General features: G+C 36.6%; 3 protein-coding genes across 3 annotated transcripts in view; 1 reads left to right on the forward strand and 2 right to left on the reverse strand.

The window, feature by feature from the left end:
* The window catches only part of LOC107730757 (U1 small nuclear ribonucleoprotein 70 kDa-like), a 20,467-nt gene extending 17,341 nt beyond the window's left edge, over positions 1-3,126 (reverse strand). Inside the window, exons 1-4 of the mRNA XM_016541682.1 lie at positions 2,938-3,126; positions 2,305-2,458; positions 2,050-2,112; positions 1,704-1,758 (exon numbers count right to left, since the gene is read on the reverse strand). Coding sequence (XP_016397168.1) covers positions 1,704-1,758; positions 2,050-2,112; positions 2,305-2,451 — 265 coding nt within the window. The 5' untranslated portion in view covers positions 2,452-2,458; positions 2,938-3,126. The remainder of the gene's footprint in view (positions 1-1,703; positions 1,759-2,049; positions 2,113-2,304; positions 2,459-2,937) is intronic.
* Positions 3,127-3,623: 497 nt separating this feature from the next.
* LOC107730740 (RING finger protein 113A-like) lies at positions 3,624-6,775 on the forward strand. The gene is made up of 10 exons (XM_016541648.1): positions 3,624-3,782; positions 3,942-4,018; positions 4,132-4,230; positions 4,405-4,512; positions 4,858-4,967; positions 5,060-5,166; positions 5,266-5,355; positions 5,436-5,529; positions 5,736-5,842; positions 6,265-6,775. The coding sequence occupies exons 1-10, from the start codon at positions 3,680-3,682 to the stop codon at positions 6,330-6,332; spliced, it is 963 nt and encodes a 320-aa protein (XP_016397134.1). The 5' UTR covers positions 3,624-3,679; the 3' UTR covers positions 6,333-6,775.
* Positions 6,776-7,133: 358 nt separating this feature from the next.
* LOC107730762 (STE20-related kinase adapter protein alpha-like) overlaps positions 7,134-17,438 on the reverse strand; it is a 15,253-nt gene continuing 4,948 nt past the window's right edge. The window contains exons 4-12 of the mRNA XM_016541693.1: positions 11,679-11,781; positions 11,459-11,580; positions 10,543-10,651; positions 10,313-10,436; positions 9,982-10,153; positions 9,497-9,601; positions 9,147-9,400; positions 8,771-8,813; positions 7,134-8,134 (exon numbers count right to left, since the gene is read on the reverse strand). Coding sequence (XP_016397179.1) covers positions 7,979-8,134; positions 8,771-8,813; positions 9,147-9,400; positions 9,497-9,601; positions 9,982-10,153; positions 10,313-10,436; positions 10,543-10,651; positions 11,459-11,580; positions 11,679-11,730 — 1,137 coding nt within the window. The 5' untranslated portion in view covers positions 11,731-11,781 and the 3' untranslated portion in view covers positions 7,134-7,978. The remainder of the gene's footprint in view (positions 8,135-8,770; positions 8,814-9,146; positions 9,401-9,496; positions 9,602-9,981; positions 10,154-10,312; positions 10,437-10,542; positions 10,652-11,458; positions 11,581-11,678; positions 11,782-17,438) is intronic.

A 17,438-nucleotide genomic window follows, 5' to 3' on the forward strand; every position in this document is an offset into this window, starting at 1 on the left:
TTAACAGGCGAACTACGCTCATATTTATAATTCCAAACAATCAGTAAGCGACAGGTGCTAGGAAACGCTGTTTTGTACTCATTTATTGAGGAGTCGGCTGCGGTGCTTCTCTGCCGCTCACTGCACAGAACAGACGCCGAGAGAGGTGACACTTCTCCGGGAAAGTAAGACCTCACTTTCGCGGGAAATCTTCCAACTGAACCATAGCTAAGGTTTATCCAAAAAAAGTCGCTAGGTTTGTCAGTATGAATATTCTATGAAAAAAGCCGCTAAAAGGGTCTGAAAGTTGCTAAATCTAGTGCTAAAGTCGCGCTCGTGTGTGTGAGACGCGGGAGCTGATGGCAGGGGGTGGTGGATATTTGTGGCGGTCAATGTGGATATTGTGGATGAGTTCTTCGGTGTCATCACGTTCTATTAGTTCTACAGCTTCAGTTTCGGAACTTTCACGCTTAGTAACACATACAGCTGTTCCCTCACCACAGTGCAACAGTGAAAAGAGACCCCTTTCAAACAGTGTCGCGTTCCGAACGTTGTTTAAACGACATACACCGTGTATTGCAGTATTTAAAAAATTCATATCATAACAAAAATAAACACCGGTATTCGGTATGAACCGGTATACCGCCCAGCACTACAGATGTCAAACAAACAAACCGAAAGCTTAAGCAATATGGCTTGATCCCCTTATGAAACGGTTTGCACTACGCATTTCAAAGCAAAGTGCACACTTCACGGGATCTGGTGTTTTCAAGTCTCAGAGCGGCTCAGTTCACAGTAAATGCAGTGAACTATTTTTGCATGTGCTGTGAGTTTAGCGCACGTCTGGGAATGGAGCAGCACCATTTACTTTGTTTTCACATTTGCATAATTTTAGTGGGCAGATGATTACAGTATTTCACAAAATTTGTAATGAGACGTGATTGTAAACCTGTTTTCACAGAAGCTGGAGTTTTCCTACAAAATAAAAGCTCAGCTACAGTTTCCATCAAAATAAAAGCTCAAGGGTTTATCTCTTGCAAGCAGGGCCTGAAAAAATGTACAGGCACAACAAGCCCACTGTTCGCGATGCTCAAAATATTGAAAGAAAGATATACAGTGGTGTGAAAAAGTGTTGGCCCCCTTCCTGATTTCTTATTTTTTTGCATGTTTGTCACACTTTAATGTTTCAGATCATCAAACAAATTTAAATATTAGTCAAAGATAACACAAGTAAACACAACATGCAGTTTTTAAATGAAGGTTTTTATTATTAAGGGAAAACAAAACCCAAAACTACATGGCCCTGTGTGAAAAAGTGTATGCCCCCTAAACCTAATAACTGGTTAGGCCACCTTTAGCAGCAACAACTGCAATCAAGCGTTTGCGATAACTTGCAATGAGTCTGTTACAGCGCTGTGGAGGAATTTTTATCTTTTACTAATATTTAAATTTGTTTGATGATCTGAAACATTAAAGTGTGACAAACATGCAAACAAATAAGAAATCAGGAAGGGGGCCAACACTTTTTCACACCACTGTAAATACTGGGGTGGGGATTTATATGAATGCATTTCTGAAGGGAACTGACTGTATTTCTTTATACTTGAATACAAGTTCAAAACAAAACTTTATGAACAGCTTTATTGTGAACTAGAGGGTCCGAGGTCCACCCAACAGTCTCACAAAATCCTGTGGGAAACACTGTAATGGGTTCAGATACTTACATAGTTTCAGTTCTGTTTCCACCACAACTTGCCTCCTTTCCATCTTCTCCCTTCTCTGCAATTCAAATCACAATGGACAATATTACAAACAAAAACAAGTTCCCATGAGAAAATCTCCTATGTTCTCATTTTCAAGGAACACATGAAAACTGCCCACAATTAAGTGTACTAAAAAGACTACTCACAGAGTCACTTTAATATATCAGATTTATTACATAATCTGTTCTGTTCTATCTTCTATCATAATCCCACTGAATAAATATCTGTCAACAAGCTATAAGAATTCAGCATTAGAAACCATGATTAAACTTCCCACAGAAACTCAATTCAGTCAAGACTAGCTCACCTTTCTCTCCAACCTTTCCTCCCGCATCTCTGCTCTTGTGGGTGGTGGCGCATCTCTGGGGTCCTAACCAACAGTGAGTAACACATCATTATATAACAGTATCACATAACACTTTTCAAAATATCTTTCGTAATTTGCATCATGCATGCAACCATTTTCTGATCGAACACTTGATGTGTAATCTTTATGTGCAAGTCTTTCAAAAAATTCCATAAAATGTAAAATGACAGTTTACATAAAATATGGCAAAAGCACCTCAAAATGCCGGATGAAAGGGGCAATCCCGCAGTACGGCTGGTTGTGATGTTTCTCATGGGGAAGTTTCTCCAGCTGGGTCAGGAACGGTATCGGGTCCCGCGGGGCAAACAATGCCAACAGGTTCGGGGGAAGAAACTGAGTCATTGTTCACCTAGGAAAGAGCAATTATAATTGATTCATCCATAACTTTTAACATACGCCCCAAACACCAGATCTGTGCAGTTACTGTGGTTAATTGATTAATAAGAGATTTCAGTTTCTGACATATCGACATTCGTAAACGTAACGTTAGTGTTTTCAGGTTTTCAAGCATTTTCCAGTATCTGCATCAGTAAAGAAACACCCCCTAAACGATTTTCGGTATGTTAGCAGCTAGCAGTGCCTGCTAAGTTACCTCGGTTAGCTTCGTGCAAACAAATACTATACTCGAATTACATTATTGATTAAATAACCAGCATTTTCACTATTAAGCTTGATATAATAAACAAACCGAAACGATGCACACGAGTAATGGAAGTGCAGGTTTGTAACACACGTGTAAACCAAAACTCAATGCTCTCAAACTCTAACGTTACTGATCAGACCAGAGATCGCCAACATTTCCACAGGCGGCCTCCCACAGCCAATTACCTCAGCTTCTCATTCGGTTCCGACGAAACCTCCGATTTTAGCGCAAAACCCCCTCTGTGTTTGTCTGTAGGAAATCTTCGCGCGTGGACTTCTTAAACAATCGTAAGTATTTTGTATGTATTTCGGTCCACACAATACCCAACGTGTATCCCCACCAAGCTGAACGAGCCGTTCCTTTCTTAAAATGGCGCGAGGCCGTAAACTATTCTGGTATTTTACGACGTTTGTACTCGTCTAGTGGAGCTTTACGTTAGGGGCGTGGTTAAGTATTGCAACATAAAAGCTTTGACTAGATTCAAAACTGCATTTCCAGAAGGTGACCATCTTCAAATCCCTAAAACCTATGCATAAGGGAAAAAATCGTAATGTAACGTTCAAAAAATTTATTTATTTACTTTTTTTTATTTTACACATGTAGATGCACATTGAGAATGTCTAAAACCCCGATATAAAATGTAGAAGCATTAACATTTTTAAAATGTTATTGTTGCCAAGGGCTTCCCAAGGTTGTTCTGTTTTAATATATCAACAAAATGAGCCACCATTCATCGTGTGTTATGCCTGCCTCCAAAATTGGTCTGAAAATGATTAAATACATATTTGTAGTAATAGTAAAATATGAAATATTAATAACAATACACCCCTATGCACGTCCACTTATCCTACAATTCCTCCCAAACACAAGAGGCACTATACCCGCAGTTCCTCATATTTACTCTATGGTTTGTTTTCGTAGTTAAAGATGGCGGAGTCCGAAGAGCCAAAAACAACCTGCAAGTTTCTTTTTAAGAAATCAAACAAGATATTTTCTGCACGGAAAAGAAATGCAAGTGATAGCGATAAAGGTATTTTTCTTATTATTTATTTTTCATGGGTGCTCAGTAATGCATGTTTGGACTGGGCAGTGTTATGTAGTCCGTACGTTTAGTCAATGTTCCCGTTCAACACATTTGTGCAGCTCACAGTGTATTAAATCAGTAACGTTATGTGTGTTTGTTCATCAGACAGAAGTAGCGGCGAGGAGGGCAGTGCTGTGGTCAGAAAGAAGAAAGCTGCTGTTGCGAACCCCATGATTCAGAAAGTATGTCGGCACTTCATGTGTTACATGAAATCTGCATTATTTGTCTTTTACGAAGCTGTTGTTTACACTGAAGTCATAACCACCAGTCATTTGCTGCACACCCCTCCTTATAGACAAAGAAAGTGGAGAGGGAAGAAGTCTCATCAAGCGAAAGTGAAGAGGAGAAAGAAGACAAGAATGTCACCGTCTCTTACAGGTCGACTCGGTCAGCGGTGAGTGTGTTAGATTTATGTATGATGAAATGATTTATAATATAGCAAACCTTAAATGAATTATTCTTAATTCATTACGACTTGTGATTTTACATTTCTGCTGCTTGTGAAAATGCTAACTTTGACTAGAGCTACTGATTCTTGTAATTCAGCGTATTACTGTGTTTGTTGCAGAAACCAGAGGGACCAGATGACATGGGAGCCACTGCTCTTTATGAGTTGGACACAGAGAGGGACAAAGATGCTCAGGCCATTTTTGAGCGCAGCCAGAAGATTCAGGAGGTACGATGAACAGCAATAACCAGCACCATTATTGTAAATTCAAATGTATTTGTATAGTGCGCTTTACAATGCAGATTGCATCTAAACAGCTTTACAGTACTAAATGATTGGAAAAGTCAATCGTTCCACTGGAAGTTATTACATTTTAATTTAAAATTATGGTAAAAAAGAAAAAAAAAGAAACATACATAGAAAGTTCACAGTAAAATCATTAAGATGCACTTAGAAAATAGGTGAATTTCATTTTCATGCTGACTTTTAAGATATACAGTTATTGATATTGTTTGGGTGGCCACAATAATCACAATCTCTTCATTCAGTGGCATGCCTGTATTTTATTTCTAGGAGCTCTCTGGTAAAGAAGACGATAAAATTTATCGCGGCATCAACAACTACCACAAATACATTAAACCCAAAGACTCCACCATGGGCAACGCTTCCTCTGGTATGGTCAGGTGAGTCAGTATAAATGAGCCGCTGTGACTCAAAAATCTGTTTTTGAGGACACACAATGTTTAACTGATCCATAATGTCTTGTACGTGATAGGAAAGGACCAATCAGAGCGCCTGAGCACCTGAGGGCCACAGTACGGTGGGATTACCAGCCTGACATTTGCAAAGACTATAAAGAGACTGGCTTCTGTGGGTTTGGAGGTGAGCAGGCAACAGTTTTCCTCTCTATTTTTGTCATTCTTTTGAGGTTCATGTGAACACCCATGGCAGGAACAAACATGTTTTTTTTTAAATTCTCAGACAGCTGTAAGTTTCTTCATGACCGCTCAGACTATAAGCACGGCTGGCAGATTGAGCGAGAGCTTGACGAAGGACGATATGGGGCAAACGGTGAGCCATCTTTAGTTACAGGTCTTTGAAAACATTTAGTTTCTTTTGTTTTGCTTTCTGACATATTGGTTATCTCACAGATGAGGAGAACTATGAAGTGAGCAGCGATGAAGAAGATCTTCCTTTCAAGTGTTTCATTTGTAGAGATTCGTTTAAAAACCCCATTATTACAAAGTGAGTGCTACATTAAGCCATGGTCAGTTGGAATTGCAAATACTATTCCCTCCTCTTACCACAGCACAAATCCACATTATTTTGCTTCAGCCACTATACATCATATCTAAATCATTTGACATTGTGTTTGCATGTCGTTGTCACATATTTGACTGTAGGCTAGTATGTCATTCTCAATTCAGAAGTATAATGTCTTTGTTTTCCAGGTGCCGGCACTACTTCTGCGAGGCCTGTGCTCTCCAGCACTACCGCAAATCTAAGCGCTGTTACGTTTGTAACCAGCAGACCAATGGCGTCTTCAACCCTGCCAAAGGTGCTTATCTATTTAGAAAACCTTTAATTGAACACAACATACACTACCGTTCAAAGGTTTGGGGTCGGTTCGATTTTTTTGGAAAGAAATTAATACCTTTATTCAAGCAAGGATGCATTAAATTGATCAGAACTAACATTAAAGACATTTATAATGTTCCTGGAAAAATGTATCATGGTTTCCACAAACATTATTTCAAAAACATAAATAAAAAAAATCTTACTGACCCCCACTTTTGAAACGTTGTGTAGTTTGAGGTGGAAAATTCTTTTTGAATTAATCACAAATAACTGGAACAGGTTTGGTCAGCTGGTCAAAAGTTGAGGATAATTCATAGACCCCTGATGCTTTCACTCACCAATATCATATATAATATGAAATGAAGAATAAGAAACTTATTTTTAGTGTATTTTCCCCCTCAGAGCTCATGGCTAAGATGCAGAAACAGCAGGCAGCCGCTGACCAGCCTCCCTCAGATGAGGACGACTAGAACCACACCGCCTCCCCTTCTGTTTTACTTCTGTCATTCAGATTCCCTCGGAGTTGTAAATGTTCAAAACGTCTGAAATAAACATACATTTTTTTTTTGTAGAACGTTTAAGAAATCTCCCAGGATAAGATTTATAGCGGATGTTTCAATAATATTAGTTTTTAATAATTCTATGAGAACAGAAAAACCCACATAACAACTATAACGATAATGACACAAAGGAACAATATCATTGTAATTAATTTCAGCTGATGAAGGCTAAAAATTATTGACAGCCAATCAGAATCCACCTGGCATTGAAGAACTCGAGCATTTAAAGATTACAGATGACATACCAGTGTGGTGTGGTCGGTGTGAATGTCAATCTAGTAATCAATATATTTATCTCGGAGAGGCCTTTAGATGCTTTGTAGTTTATCACCATCAGCTGATAATGGATATTTCATTGTTCATGCTCATTTACCCTATTTTTACATTCAGGTTAAGTGATTATTGTTAGATGATGGCAAAGGTAAAGTTGATCTTTAAAAACATGGTTAAATATAATCTTAAGCATATCTCAAAAATTTTATACTGTATATTATAATGTGATGGCTAAATGCTTAGAATTTAAAATTGATTTATTTTTACCTTTTTTATATAATTTCGGCAAAACAGTATAGAATTTTAATGTCTGTCATTGATTGGTTGTCGGCCATAACAAAAAATAATTACCAGCTTATTTGTAAAATTGATCAGTGCATTCCCTATTATAAACTGAATATTATATAGAGAAATCATTATTGTAGAAGTTGTTTTTCCAAAATGGGGTGTAATGTATCAAACAACATTGGTAAAAACAGCAAACAAGGGTTGACATTTGTGCTGTTGCAACATTTATTCCATTTCACCAAGAGGTAAATATGCTGAAAATACACAGACGGTCCTTTGAAGTACTTCCTTCTGTAACACATGCCAAGAACAGAAATGAATCTCAGCAGAAATGCAACTAATATTTTAAAAGTAATAACTACACCAGAGAGCAGGCAAAAACTAAATTTTGTCCTCTAACATATTTCTGGTGGCGTCAACATTTATGTCGGGGGAAGAAACTCTGAGACGGTGATAGTTTTAATCCCCACAATCCATCCATATTTTGAATACTGCTTCGCTTAGGTTGACTTTACTGACAGATCTTTCTGCTTCATTGGACAAATATGCTAGGAGACATGGGAATTCAACTGTGAACCTGTGTGTTGCTGTAAGCTGGTAGACATTCATAGAGTGTCATTAGTTCAGGTCAAACGCATAGAACAGGTTTTTTGTAGCCTCAAGTGATCACCATTGTCACATGGCCAGTCTGTAAGAATTTGCTTCAGTTCATGCTTCTGAATGCATTAGCAAGGCTATGACGGCTGCTGGTTTTTCATTTCTCGTTTAATAGTCTATCCTTGTAGTTTCAGTGATATACACAAATCACAAAAGACAACAAGAAACATTCCAGAGTCTCTTGTAACATCTTTGAAGCTCACATTCACATAGCACCAGCCTTCCCTTTTTCTCCCTTAAAACACAACAAAAACAACAAAATCATTCAGTTTATTTTCACCCTCAAAATCACCCTTTCCATCCAATCCATCATCTCTTCATTTCTCATCTGTTTAATGTCAAAAGTCCCAGTCATCCACATCCAGCTGGCTGAGATCAGACTCCAGACTGGCCAGTCCAGTGGGCGAATCCTGAGGCTGCATGCAGTCTAAGCTGCTGATTGGAGAAGCTGGACGCAGAAGCTCAGGAAGAGCCTCGGATGGTCTGCGCTTGATCTACAATGTTAAAACGTTATATAGACCACAACAATACATTGAGTCAAGTCGCATTTATTGATATAGAGCTTTATACGATGCAGATTGTTTCAAATCGGCTTCACATTAATAAATGGGAAAATAACAGTTAAATGTTATAAAATTAATCAGTTACAAAACATTCAATTTCAGCTTTAAAGCAACTCTACAGAAGACAATAGTGTCACTATTAGTGTCTCAGTTTAATTCAATAACTTTGTCAATATCGCAATATGTGTTTTTATTGATCACATCCCATTAAACATTCACAGTGCTGTGAAAAACATGTGAAAAGGTGAACTTTACCATGTTGTCATTACCTGGATGATCAACGAATGTTGTTCAGATCAAACAAGGAACTCATGAAACTCACCAAAATAAACTGTTGATCATTCAGATACTGACTACAAGGTAAAGTTCACTTACTTTTTTTCACAGCACTGTTAATGTTTAATGGGATGTGCTGTTGTGTTGTTAGCTTAAGCACGTTTTGTTTGTCTATACTTGTGTTTTTGATGGAGACCAGATGACATTTTATGACCAATTAATGAATAACACTTTCACATACTTTTTCTTGCCACTTTGTCAGATATTTCCTCTGAAGAAGGTAAGACTCACCTGTTTGAAGAAGGAATGGCCTATCAGAGAGCTGGCAGAGGGTCTGTGGGAAGACATAACAACATACATTTCGTCTATTACATCACAAAAGTATACGTTACTTTCAAAACAAACAAGGAATTAAAGTATACATTACTTTTGTGAAACTTTTTATGCTATAGTTATTTATAGCTTGAAGCTCAGCAGCCTTGATCCCCATTCACTTTCATTATAAAGTAATGAGTGGTCAGTCCGTTCCTAAACTTTCTCTTTTTGTGTTCCACAAAACAATGAAAATCATATAGGTTTGGAACGATGCCATAGTGAGTAAATGACAGAATTTGGAATTATTTCTTTAAACATAGATATAAATCACAAAGAGTAGAGTGTTATTTACCTTTTCTCAGGATCTCTCTGTAGACAAAGTTCCACGAAGGCATGAAAGTGAGAACTGAATGTTCGGCTGTACGGGTTTCCACCGGAGGAGGATGAGGGTTCTCCGTTTGTGTGGCGAGCTCCACCGGCGCCGGGGCCCTCGCAGATCCCAGAGTCGGCCCCAGAGCGAGACGGTTTCATGCTCAGTTCTTCAGGGGGGATGGTGGTGGTGTCCAGCAGGCAGGGGACTGTACCGTTCAACTTCTCTAACAACATCTGATACAGGCAAAGGGACAGTTTATCAAGTTAAATGAAAGATAAAAAGGAGGGAAAGCAAAAAGAGATTGATAAAAAAGCAAGTGTTTGCCTCACCTGTGTAGCAGGCATGTCTTTGAAGGGCACGTGTCCATTAGCTAGCTCACATGCAGTGATGCCCAAACTGTAAATGTCTGAGCGGAAGTCATATCCCTGAAGATTCTAAAATATACATATGTATAATATAATTTCCAATGTAATATATAGACAGTATACAGTACTGTTTAAAAGTTTGGGGTCAGTAAGATTTTTGAATGTTAAAAAAAAAAAAGTCTCTTATGCTTATGAAGGCTGCATTTATTTGAGCAAAAATGTTATGAAATATTATTACAATTTAATAGTAATCATTTTCTATTGGAATATATTTGAAAATGTAATTTATTCCTGTGATGGCAAAGCTGAATTTCAGTAGCCATTACTCCAGCCTTCAGTGTCACATGATCCTTCAGAAATCATTCTAATATGTTGATTTGCTGCTCAAAAAAACATTTCTTATTTTTATTTAAAAAAAACTTGAGATCGGAGGTATATTTCAAACATACTTGCTGCAGAACCTCTGGACTGAGCCAAGGTAGTACTTTAACACTGTACTGGGGAAAATCGTGTACAACACGTGCTCTCTGACCGTGACGGATCAGGCTGAAGATACTCCGAAGACCGGACAGATACACCTGTCCATCTGCTGAAATCAGGATGTGGCTTGCCTTCACACTACTATAGACACAAATTGAGATGATAAAAAATACTTCAATATTCTTGCAACACCTACATTAAAGACATCAGGCTGACAGTCTGGTGTGGTTGTTGAATTATTAACCTGTTTGACTAATAATAACAACAACAACAAATCATGAGTGTATATGTGTTCCTCACCGGTGAACGTAGCCCATCTGATGTATGTACTCCAGCGCTCTCAGCACACCCAGCAGGATGTAGGCAATTGTCTGCTCACTCAAACCATCAGTAAAATGTGTACTGATCAAGTCTCGTGCTGATCCTGATGGAGAAGTGAAACACAAAGGATCGGTAAGCAAAACACATTTACAACTGGTAATATGAGCAGTTTGGACTTGATATGGGTGATACAGAATGTCTCCGCTAACCGTAGGCCATGAAGGGTGTGATCACCCACAGTTCATTCTCAGCGATGAAGACACTCTTGTATGGGAGGATACAGGGGTGGTGGAACAGCTTAGACACATGAAGTTCTCCCTTTAGAAAAACAGAGAAAGTGGATGCAATGCTTATGTATATATGCTAGCGATATGCACGACTAATTGACTAGTTAAGTATTTGTTTTGCACCAATGTCAACTAATAAAAACACTAAATTACTCAAAACACAAATTGAAATACACTTTCACACTGAATCAGTGTTGTTATTCTTAACTAAAACTATAAAAACTATACTAAAACTATTTCTTAAACTATGATAAAAATGGAAACTGAAAATATAAAAATAAAAGGTAATTAAAAAATAATAAATACTATAATAGTATGCTACAGTGTATATAAATACTAAATAGTAAAATAACACTGTACTAAATCTCTCTCTATCCCTCTCTCTATCTATCCATCCATCCATCCATCTATCTATCTATCTATCCAAAAGAAAGGCTTATGTTGTTAAAATCAGCTTATTATGAAACAGTTATTGGTGATGTAAAGTTTGTGAATAAAACAAAATATTAATTTCACTTGTGGGTCAAACTGTTATATTGATTATAATTATTTGATATTTTGAATTATTTTATTTGAATAATTACTAATATAATTATAAAAAAAAATAAAAAAATAAAAATAATAATTATATATATATATATATATATATATATATTAGGGATAGTTCTAAAATTTAACTTAATCGACCATCGATAGCTTTAATCGATTGCATCTCTTATCGACAATTAATCGATCATCGATTAATCGTTGACATCCCTAATATATATATATATATAAAATTACATTTTCATATGAATTGTCCATCCCCTATATGTCATGAGAGAAGCCTGTAACTGACCTGTAAGTAATTGACCATGTCATTGGTACAGGAATCCAGGTCAATGCGCCGGATGGCCACATACTCCCCTGTGGGTTTGTACCTGGCCAGATTCACTGTCATCAAGTCCTCCAAACCTCGACCTACACAAGCAGAGACAGACACACACTCATCAGCTGGAGGAAACACAGATGCTCCTCACAGAGATGTGTGTTCTAGTGCTGTGCAGCCTTGGCCTCACCTATGACAGTACACAGCTCATAGGCGCTGTTGTCTGGAAGAAAGCATCCCATGGTGTCTCTGTGTGGGAGAGGGTTCAGATACTCTTGACTGTCCTCATGGGCCTGAGCCAAAAAAACACAGTCATTAGTCAAATGTGGAAACACGCCGACAAAGTGCAAACTGACCACGGCTGTGTCTTGATCAACTTCTTGATGTCAGAGAGAATATTGTGAACTTAAACTCAGGCTGTAATCTACCAAATACTGAGACACTAGGGAGCAGATTGAGACACACCTCAGGTCCCAGAACATTTCGACTGCCTATTCAACACAATCAAAACCTTTTAACATACTTAAATTATTAGGTTGTGAACCCTGTGATTTTAATGGAGGTGCATTTGTGAAAGTGGTTTGTGGGTACTCAGTCATACAGTGAGCAAAGTATTTCAACACTTTTCAAAACTATTTCAACACTTAATTCACACATGTGTGAAATCATAATTACATAATAACAATAATTTAAAATGTATTAAATGTCATTACATTAAATGACCAAATATCAAATCAAATGTCATCTTAAAGAAATGTGCTTATTCACATTTCCAAGCAAAACATTTCATGAAAAGAAGCTTGTTAGTTTTTAAAAGATACTGTAAATCAATTGATAGACTATTCAAAATGAAGACAAAACATACTTTGACAGTTTTCTGGTGGTCAAACATTAGTGGAATGTGATTAACTGCCTGATCTATGGTGGATGAACTATAATTTCGTTCATAAGGGCCGGTAAGATTAAAATAAAAGAAAAAAGAAAGAAAGAAATTAATACTTTTATTTACCGAGGACTCATTACATTGATTGAGATTGACAATAAAGACATTTATAATTTTACAAAAGATTTATTTTCCAAATAAATGTTGTTCTTATTTTATTCTGAAAAATTCCTGAAAAGAATATTTCCAAAAATATTTTTTTTATAATAATAGGAAATGTTTCTTGAGCAGCAAATCAGCATATTAGAATTATTTCTGATGGATCATGTGACACTTAAGACTGGAGTAATGATGCTGAAAATTCAGCTTTGCCATCAATTTCAAAATATATTCAAATATAGAAGTTATTTTAAACTAATAATTTTTCACAATATTACTGTTTTTACTCTTTTGATCAAATAAATGCAGCCTTGGTGAACATAAAGAGACTAGTTAAATTTTAAAACTTTAGTGTACATCTGCGGTTCCTCTGCTGGTGTGCCTGTGTGAATTTTGTAGATTCAATACAATTACCTTAGGACCATTTGTTTGAAAGCCACAGCAAGATAGAGGTTTTTTGTAGCTTTATTTGTTTGCAGATGCTACTTTGTTTGATATTTTGTTTCTAATGCAAAGACATTTTAAGCACAATTTAAGTGTCCAAATACTTTTTTGACTCACTGTACATTCAAAGATATTGTAGGGAGTTTGGAAAATAATATAGGGAAACATAAATGCTTGATTTGTCATTTGAATGTGATAAAGCATCAACTTTTAGCGTTTCTAACAGGACTGGTGTCACTATGCAAGCAGTGTTTGCGTAGCAAAAATTTTAAGTGCATGTTAGCTTTCCTTCAAATGCATCATAGTATTTTGGGATATCAACCAAATATACTATGACCATCAATGCCAGTTTGAGTGAATTAGGAAACATTTCAAGATTACACACATATACAATCACAGACACTGATGCCACTGTTGTGATAACAGCACAAACCAACCTGGTTTTGAAGAGGGGAAGGGTTTTTTATTGCGCATACACTGATAAATCCCAGCCATTGCAAAGCTCTTCAGAGAATCATACAGATCAAGTAGTGAGGAACGGCAGATTATGGCTGATTAAAGATTCAGTCCAACTGTTCTGAGACTCAGTACGAGACAGAGAAGTTGAAAACTGCAGCAGGAATGGCTTCACAAAACTCTGCGTATTTGCAAAAGCATGTTATAAGCATCAAATAAACTACAATTCACTGTCGCATTTAGTTATAGATGTGCATGATCCCATAAAGATCAAATACTTTTTTTTTTAACTAACATTAAAGTTTCCATTCGCTCTGCCATAGAACTTACAATAAGAATATTAAATCCTCACACATACGATGAGAGTATCCGTCAGTGGAGATCATGCAGGTCTATGGCAATTCATAAAACAAATCATTTTATGCCCTTTGAAGTGTTTGCAGGACTACTTCAGTGAACAGTGCGGCAAGCCCAGACTCTGACAGGATGACTCCATGTGTTGCATTAACACAATGAGCATCATCCCACTTCACATGCTTAGGCGACCAACGACAACATCACCATTATTCCTGGTGTTGGTTCGTTCTTTGTGACAACTCTTATGAAGCAATTTCATCAATGAGGGGTAATGCAAAATTAGTCTCACTGATTCACTCTGCAGACCAAGTGTCTGTCTTTGAGGTGAGAGGGCATTAACAGTAAACACCAATACACAAATCACAGACTAACCCTTTACGTTCTTAATTATCTGTTGAATCAGACTGGCTAATCATCATTAAATAAAGAAGCGTTCCATTAACTTATGTCCTTAGAGGGACAGCTCACCCAAGTATGCAAACGGTGTTATCCTTTAGGCTACCGCATGATTGCTGAAACTTCTAATTTAAATTTTTTATTTTTTTTTTTAAAGAAAATTATACTTTTGGTAAATGTAATTTGCTGTTGCTGAACAAAAGTGACAGTAAGGATATTTATAATGTTACAAAAGATTTCTATTCAAACATTTAATGCAAAAAGTAAAATACATTGTGAAATGTGAATCTAGTTTAAAAGGTATGCTTTTTCTAGGGATGCCACAAATCTCAATATAATATCAAGCCATTTGGTACGAAGTCCACAGTTCAACATGGGCTTGTGAATTGTGGTTTTGTGCAATAAATAAATAATTTCCGCTTATAACGTGCATTTGAAAAAGTAACACACGCCAAAAATCTTCCCTTGTAAAGACTAGTAATGAGAAGCGTTTCTAAACCTGTTGTCCAAAAAAAGAGAACAATATAACATGTTTTTACTCCACAACATCAGTCAAGTGTATAAAATAAAAACTTCTCTTTTTTTGTGATCTGATGAGGCTTCTTATCACAGAATAAGACAAGAAAATATATTCTATACTGTAAAAAAGGCTATGTTGATTAGCAACGGATTATAAATATACTTAATTATTATTTAAATACCCGAGATGGCTTGAAGAACACAGATAAACTATATATTGTCACAGTCCAGTGTTTATTGTCTTCATGTTTCATCATTCAAAAAGTTTCTATCTTCTTTTTATTCAGCTACAGCGATAGATGGATGTCTTTGTCCATATTAGGGATTTCTGGAGCGTCATCAGTTCTATTACTTCTGTGATGCATATGTGGAGTTTCTGCACAAAGTCACCCTCCGGCTTCCAGTATGAATGAAACGGACATTACATGTGTTTACAGCGCTCAATGATGGCCAATCCATCCTATTTTGGGTAAAAATAGCAAAAAATAATACTTCTCTCAAAAGAAATTTGAAGTAGACACATGATAATCCATGTTTTTCTTAACAGTCTTAACAGGAGTCTTACTCTTTTTTTTTTTTTTTTATAAATAATGTGTTAATAAGTGTTATTACAATAGTACTATTTATTATTTTGTTTAATATTTTTATTTAGCAATAATAATAATAATCTTAATAATTATGATTAGTCATATTAATATACAAGCACAAAATTTTGGGCCAAATCGTACAGCCCCACAAACACGCACAACAAACCTGGTGTTTATTATATATATTTTTTTTGTTTTAAAAATCACATTTTAAATCACAAATCGCAAAAAAACTCTGCCAAGTGAAACCGAACCGAACCGAAAACCATGGTTAAAAAAACAGGTATGTATTGAACCGTGGGCTAACTGTATTGTTGCGTCCCTTATGATTTCCATAGTTTTTCAATAAATGAACACAAGGAAGAAGGATATTTCCTCATTTTCATTCATATTAGGGCAGCACGATTAATCGAAATTAAGTCGCAAAGGCGATAAATCGTGATTAGGCAGAAGCTGCGATTGTCATGCATATCTTTCAGTGAAGCACGGTTCTGTGATCTCCATCCGAAGGCCAGAGGGCGCTCTCGTGCGGAAACTCCAAATACGCCTAGCAGAAGAAACCCAGGAAATCCCTATAGTGGTTGCTGAATAAACAGAAGATTTAACTGCATCCATTAATTCAACGTGACTAATAATCACACGACTACGACAATATATGGTTTATCTGAGTTCGTCTTATTATACTTTTTATTATAATAAAGTATATAATAATGCAATGCTAATCGACATAGCCTTTATCACTGCTTAGAATACTATGAAATATGTTGCGTACCTTATTCTGTGTAAGAAGCCACATCATCTTACAGAAGGATTTATTTCAAACACTCGACTGACGTTTGAAGTTTGGAGTAAAAACATGTTATTAAATGTGGTATTTTCACGTGCTTTCAGATGGAGCAGCATTTACTACACAGAGCCGTAGATCACTGACCAGTTACGCAAACAGCTTTCATAATCGCAGAACGATTTCTTCGATTTCATAATCACGCGATTAAATCGTCTGCGATTATGAAAGCTGTTTGCGTAACTTGTCAGTGATCTACGGCTCTGTGTAGTAAATGCTGCTCCATCTGAAAGCACGTGATGGAGATTTACTACTAATCACAGAACCGGCTTTACTGACAAGATACGCATGACAATCGCATTCGATTAATCGTGCAGCCCTAATTCATATGCATTAAATAAACATATTTTACTAAAACATTTTCTAATATATAAAAACACATTCCCATGAACAGTTCTGAGTTACAACACAAATGAACAGCTGAATGGAAATAATGGAAATGAACAGTTTTGAATGGAAATATCATTTATGCATTTACCAACTCTTTTGCATTTACCAAGTCCGTTTTTGCAAGTTAATCAGACTATTAAAATAGTTTTAACTGAAATTTTTATATATTATTAAATAATTTATATATCATTAAAATTGTGTCTAAATGCACTTATAGTTCACAAAGACACGTAAAAATTACAAAAATAGTCTGATGCCACACTTCGGAACTATAATGGCCAAATCTTATAGTGAATTTTTGGGTGAACTAGCCCTCATATCTATTGTACAGTGGGGGAAATATTTATTTGATCCCCTGCTGATTTTGTAAGTTTGCCCACTTACAAAGAAATGAAGGGTCTGTCATTTTTATGGTAGGTTTATTTTAACGGATAGAAACAGAATATCAACTAAAAAATCCAGAAAAAAAAACATTATATAAAGGTTAGAGATTGATTTGCATTTCAGTGAGTGAAATAAGTATTTGATCCCCAAGCAAAACATGACTTACTACTTGGTGCAGAAACCCTTGTTGGCAAGCACAGAGGTAAGGCTGTGGTCAGATGAGACCAAAATTGAGGTCTTTGGCATTAACTCGACTCGTCGTGTTTGGAGGGAGAGAAATTACCCCAAGAACACCATCCCTACAGTCAAGCACGTGGTGGAAACATTATGCTTTAGGGCTGTTTTTCTGCCAAGGGTGCAGGACGACTTCACCGCATTGAGGGGCAAATGGACAGGGCCATGTACTGTAAAATATAGCAGAACCTCAGCCAGAACACTGAAGATGGGTCATGGATGGGTCTTCCAGCATGACAATGACCCGAAACATACCGCCAAGGCAAAAGGAGTGGCTCAAAAGAAGAAGCACATTAA

This window comes from Sinocyclocheilus rhinocerous, unplaced genomic scaffold (genome assembly GCF_001515625.1).
Source record: "Sinocyclocheilus rhinocerous isolate Xijiao unplaced genomic scaffold, SAMN03320098_v1.1 scaffold549, whole genome shotgun sequence".
Classification (NCBI taxonomy): Eukaryota; Metazoa; Chordata; class Actinopteri; order Cypriniformes; family Cyprinidae; genus Sinocyclocheilus; species Sinocyclocheilus rhinocerous.

Coding starts and splice junctions, on each gene's coding strand:
- LOC107730740 (XM_016541648.1), top strand. CDS start 3,680: ATGGCGGAGTCCGAAGAGCCAAAAACAACCTGCAAGTTTCTTTTTAAG. Junction 4,513..4,857: donor GCAGCCAGAAGATTCAGGAG/GTACGATGAACA, acceptor TTTTATTTCTAG/GAGCTCTCTGGTAAAGAAGA. Junction 5,356..5,435: donor AGGACGATATGGGGCAAACG/GTGAGCCATCTT, acceptor GTTATCTCACAG/ATGAGGAGAACTATGAAGTG.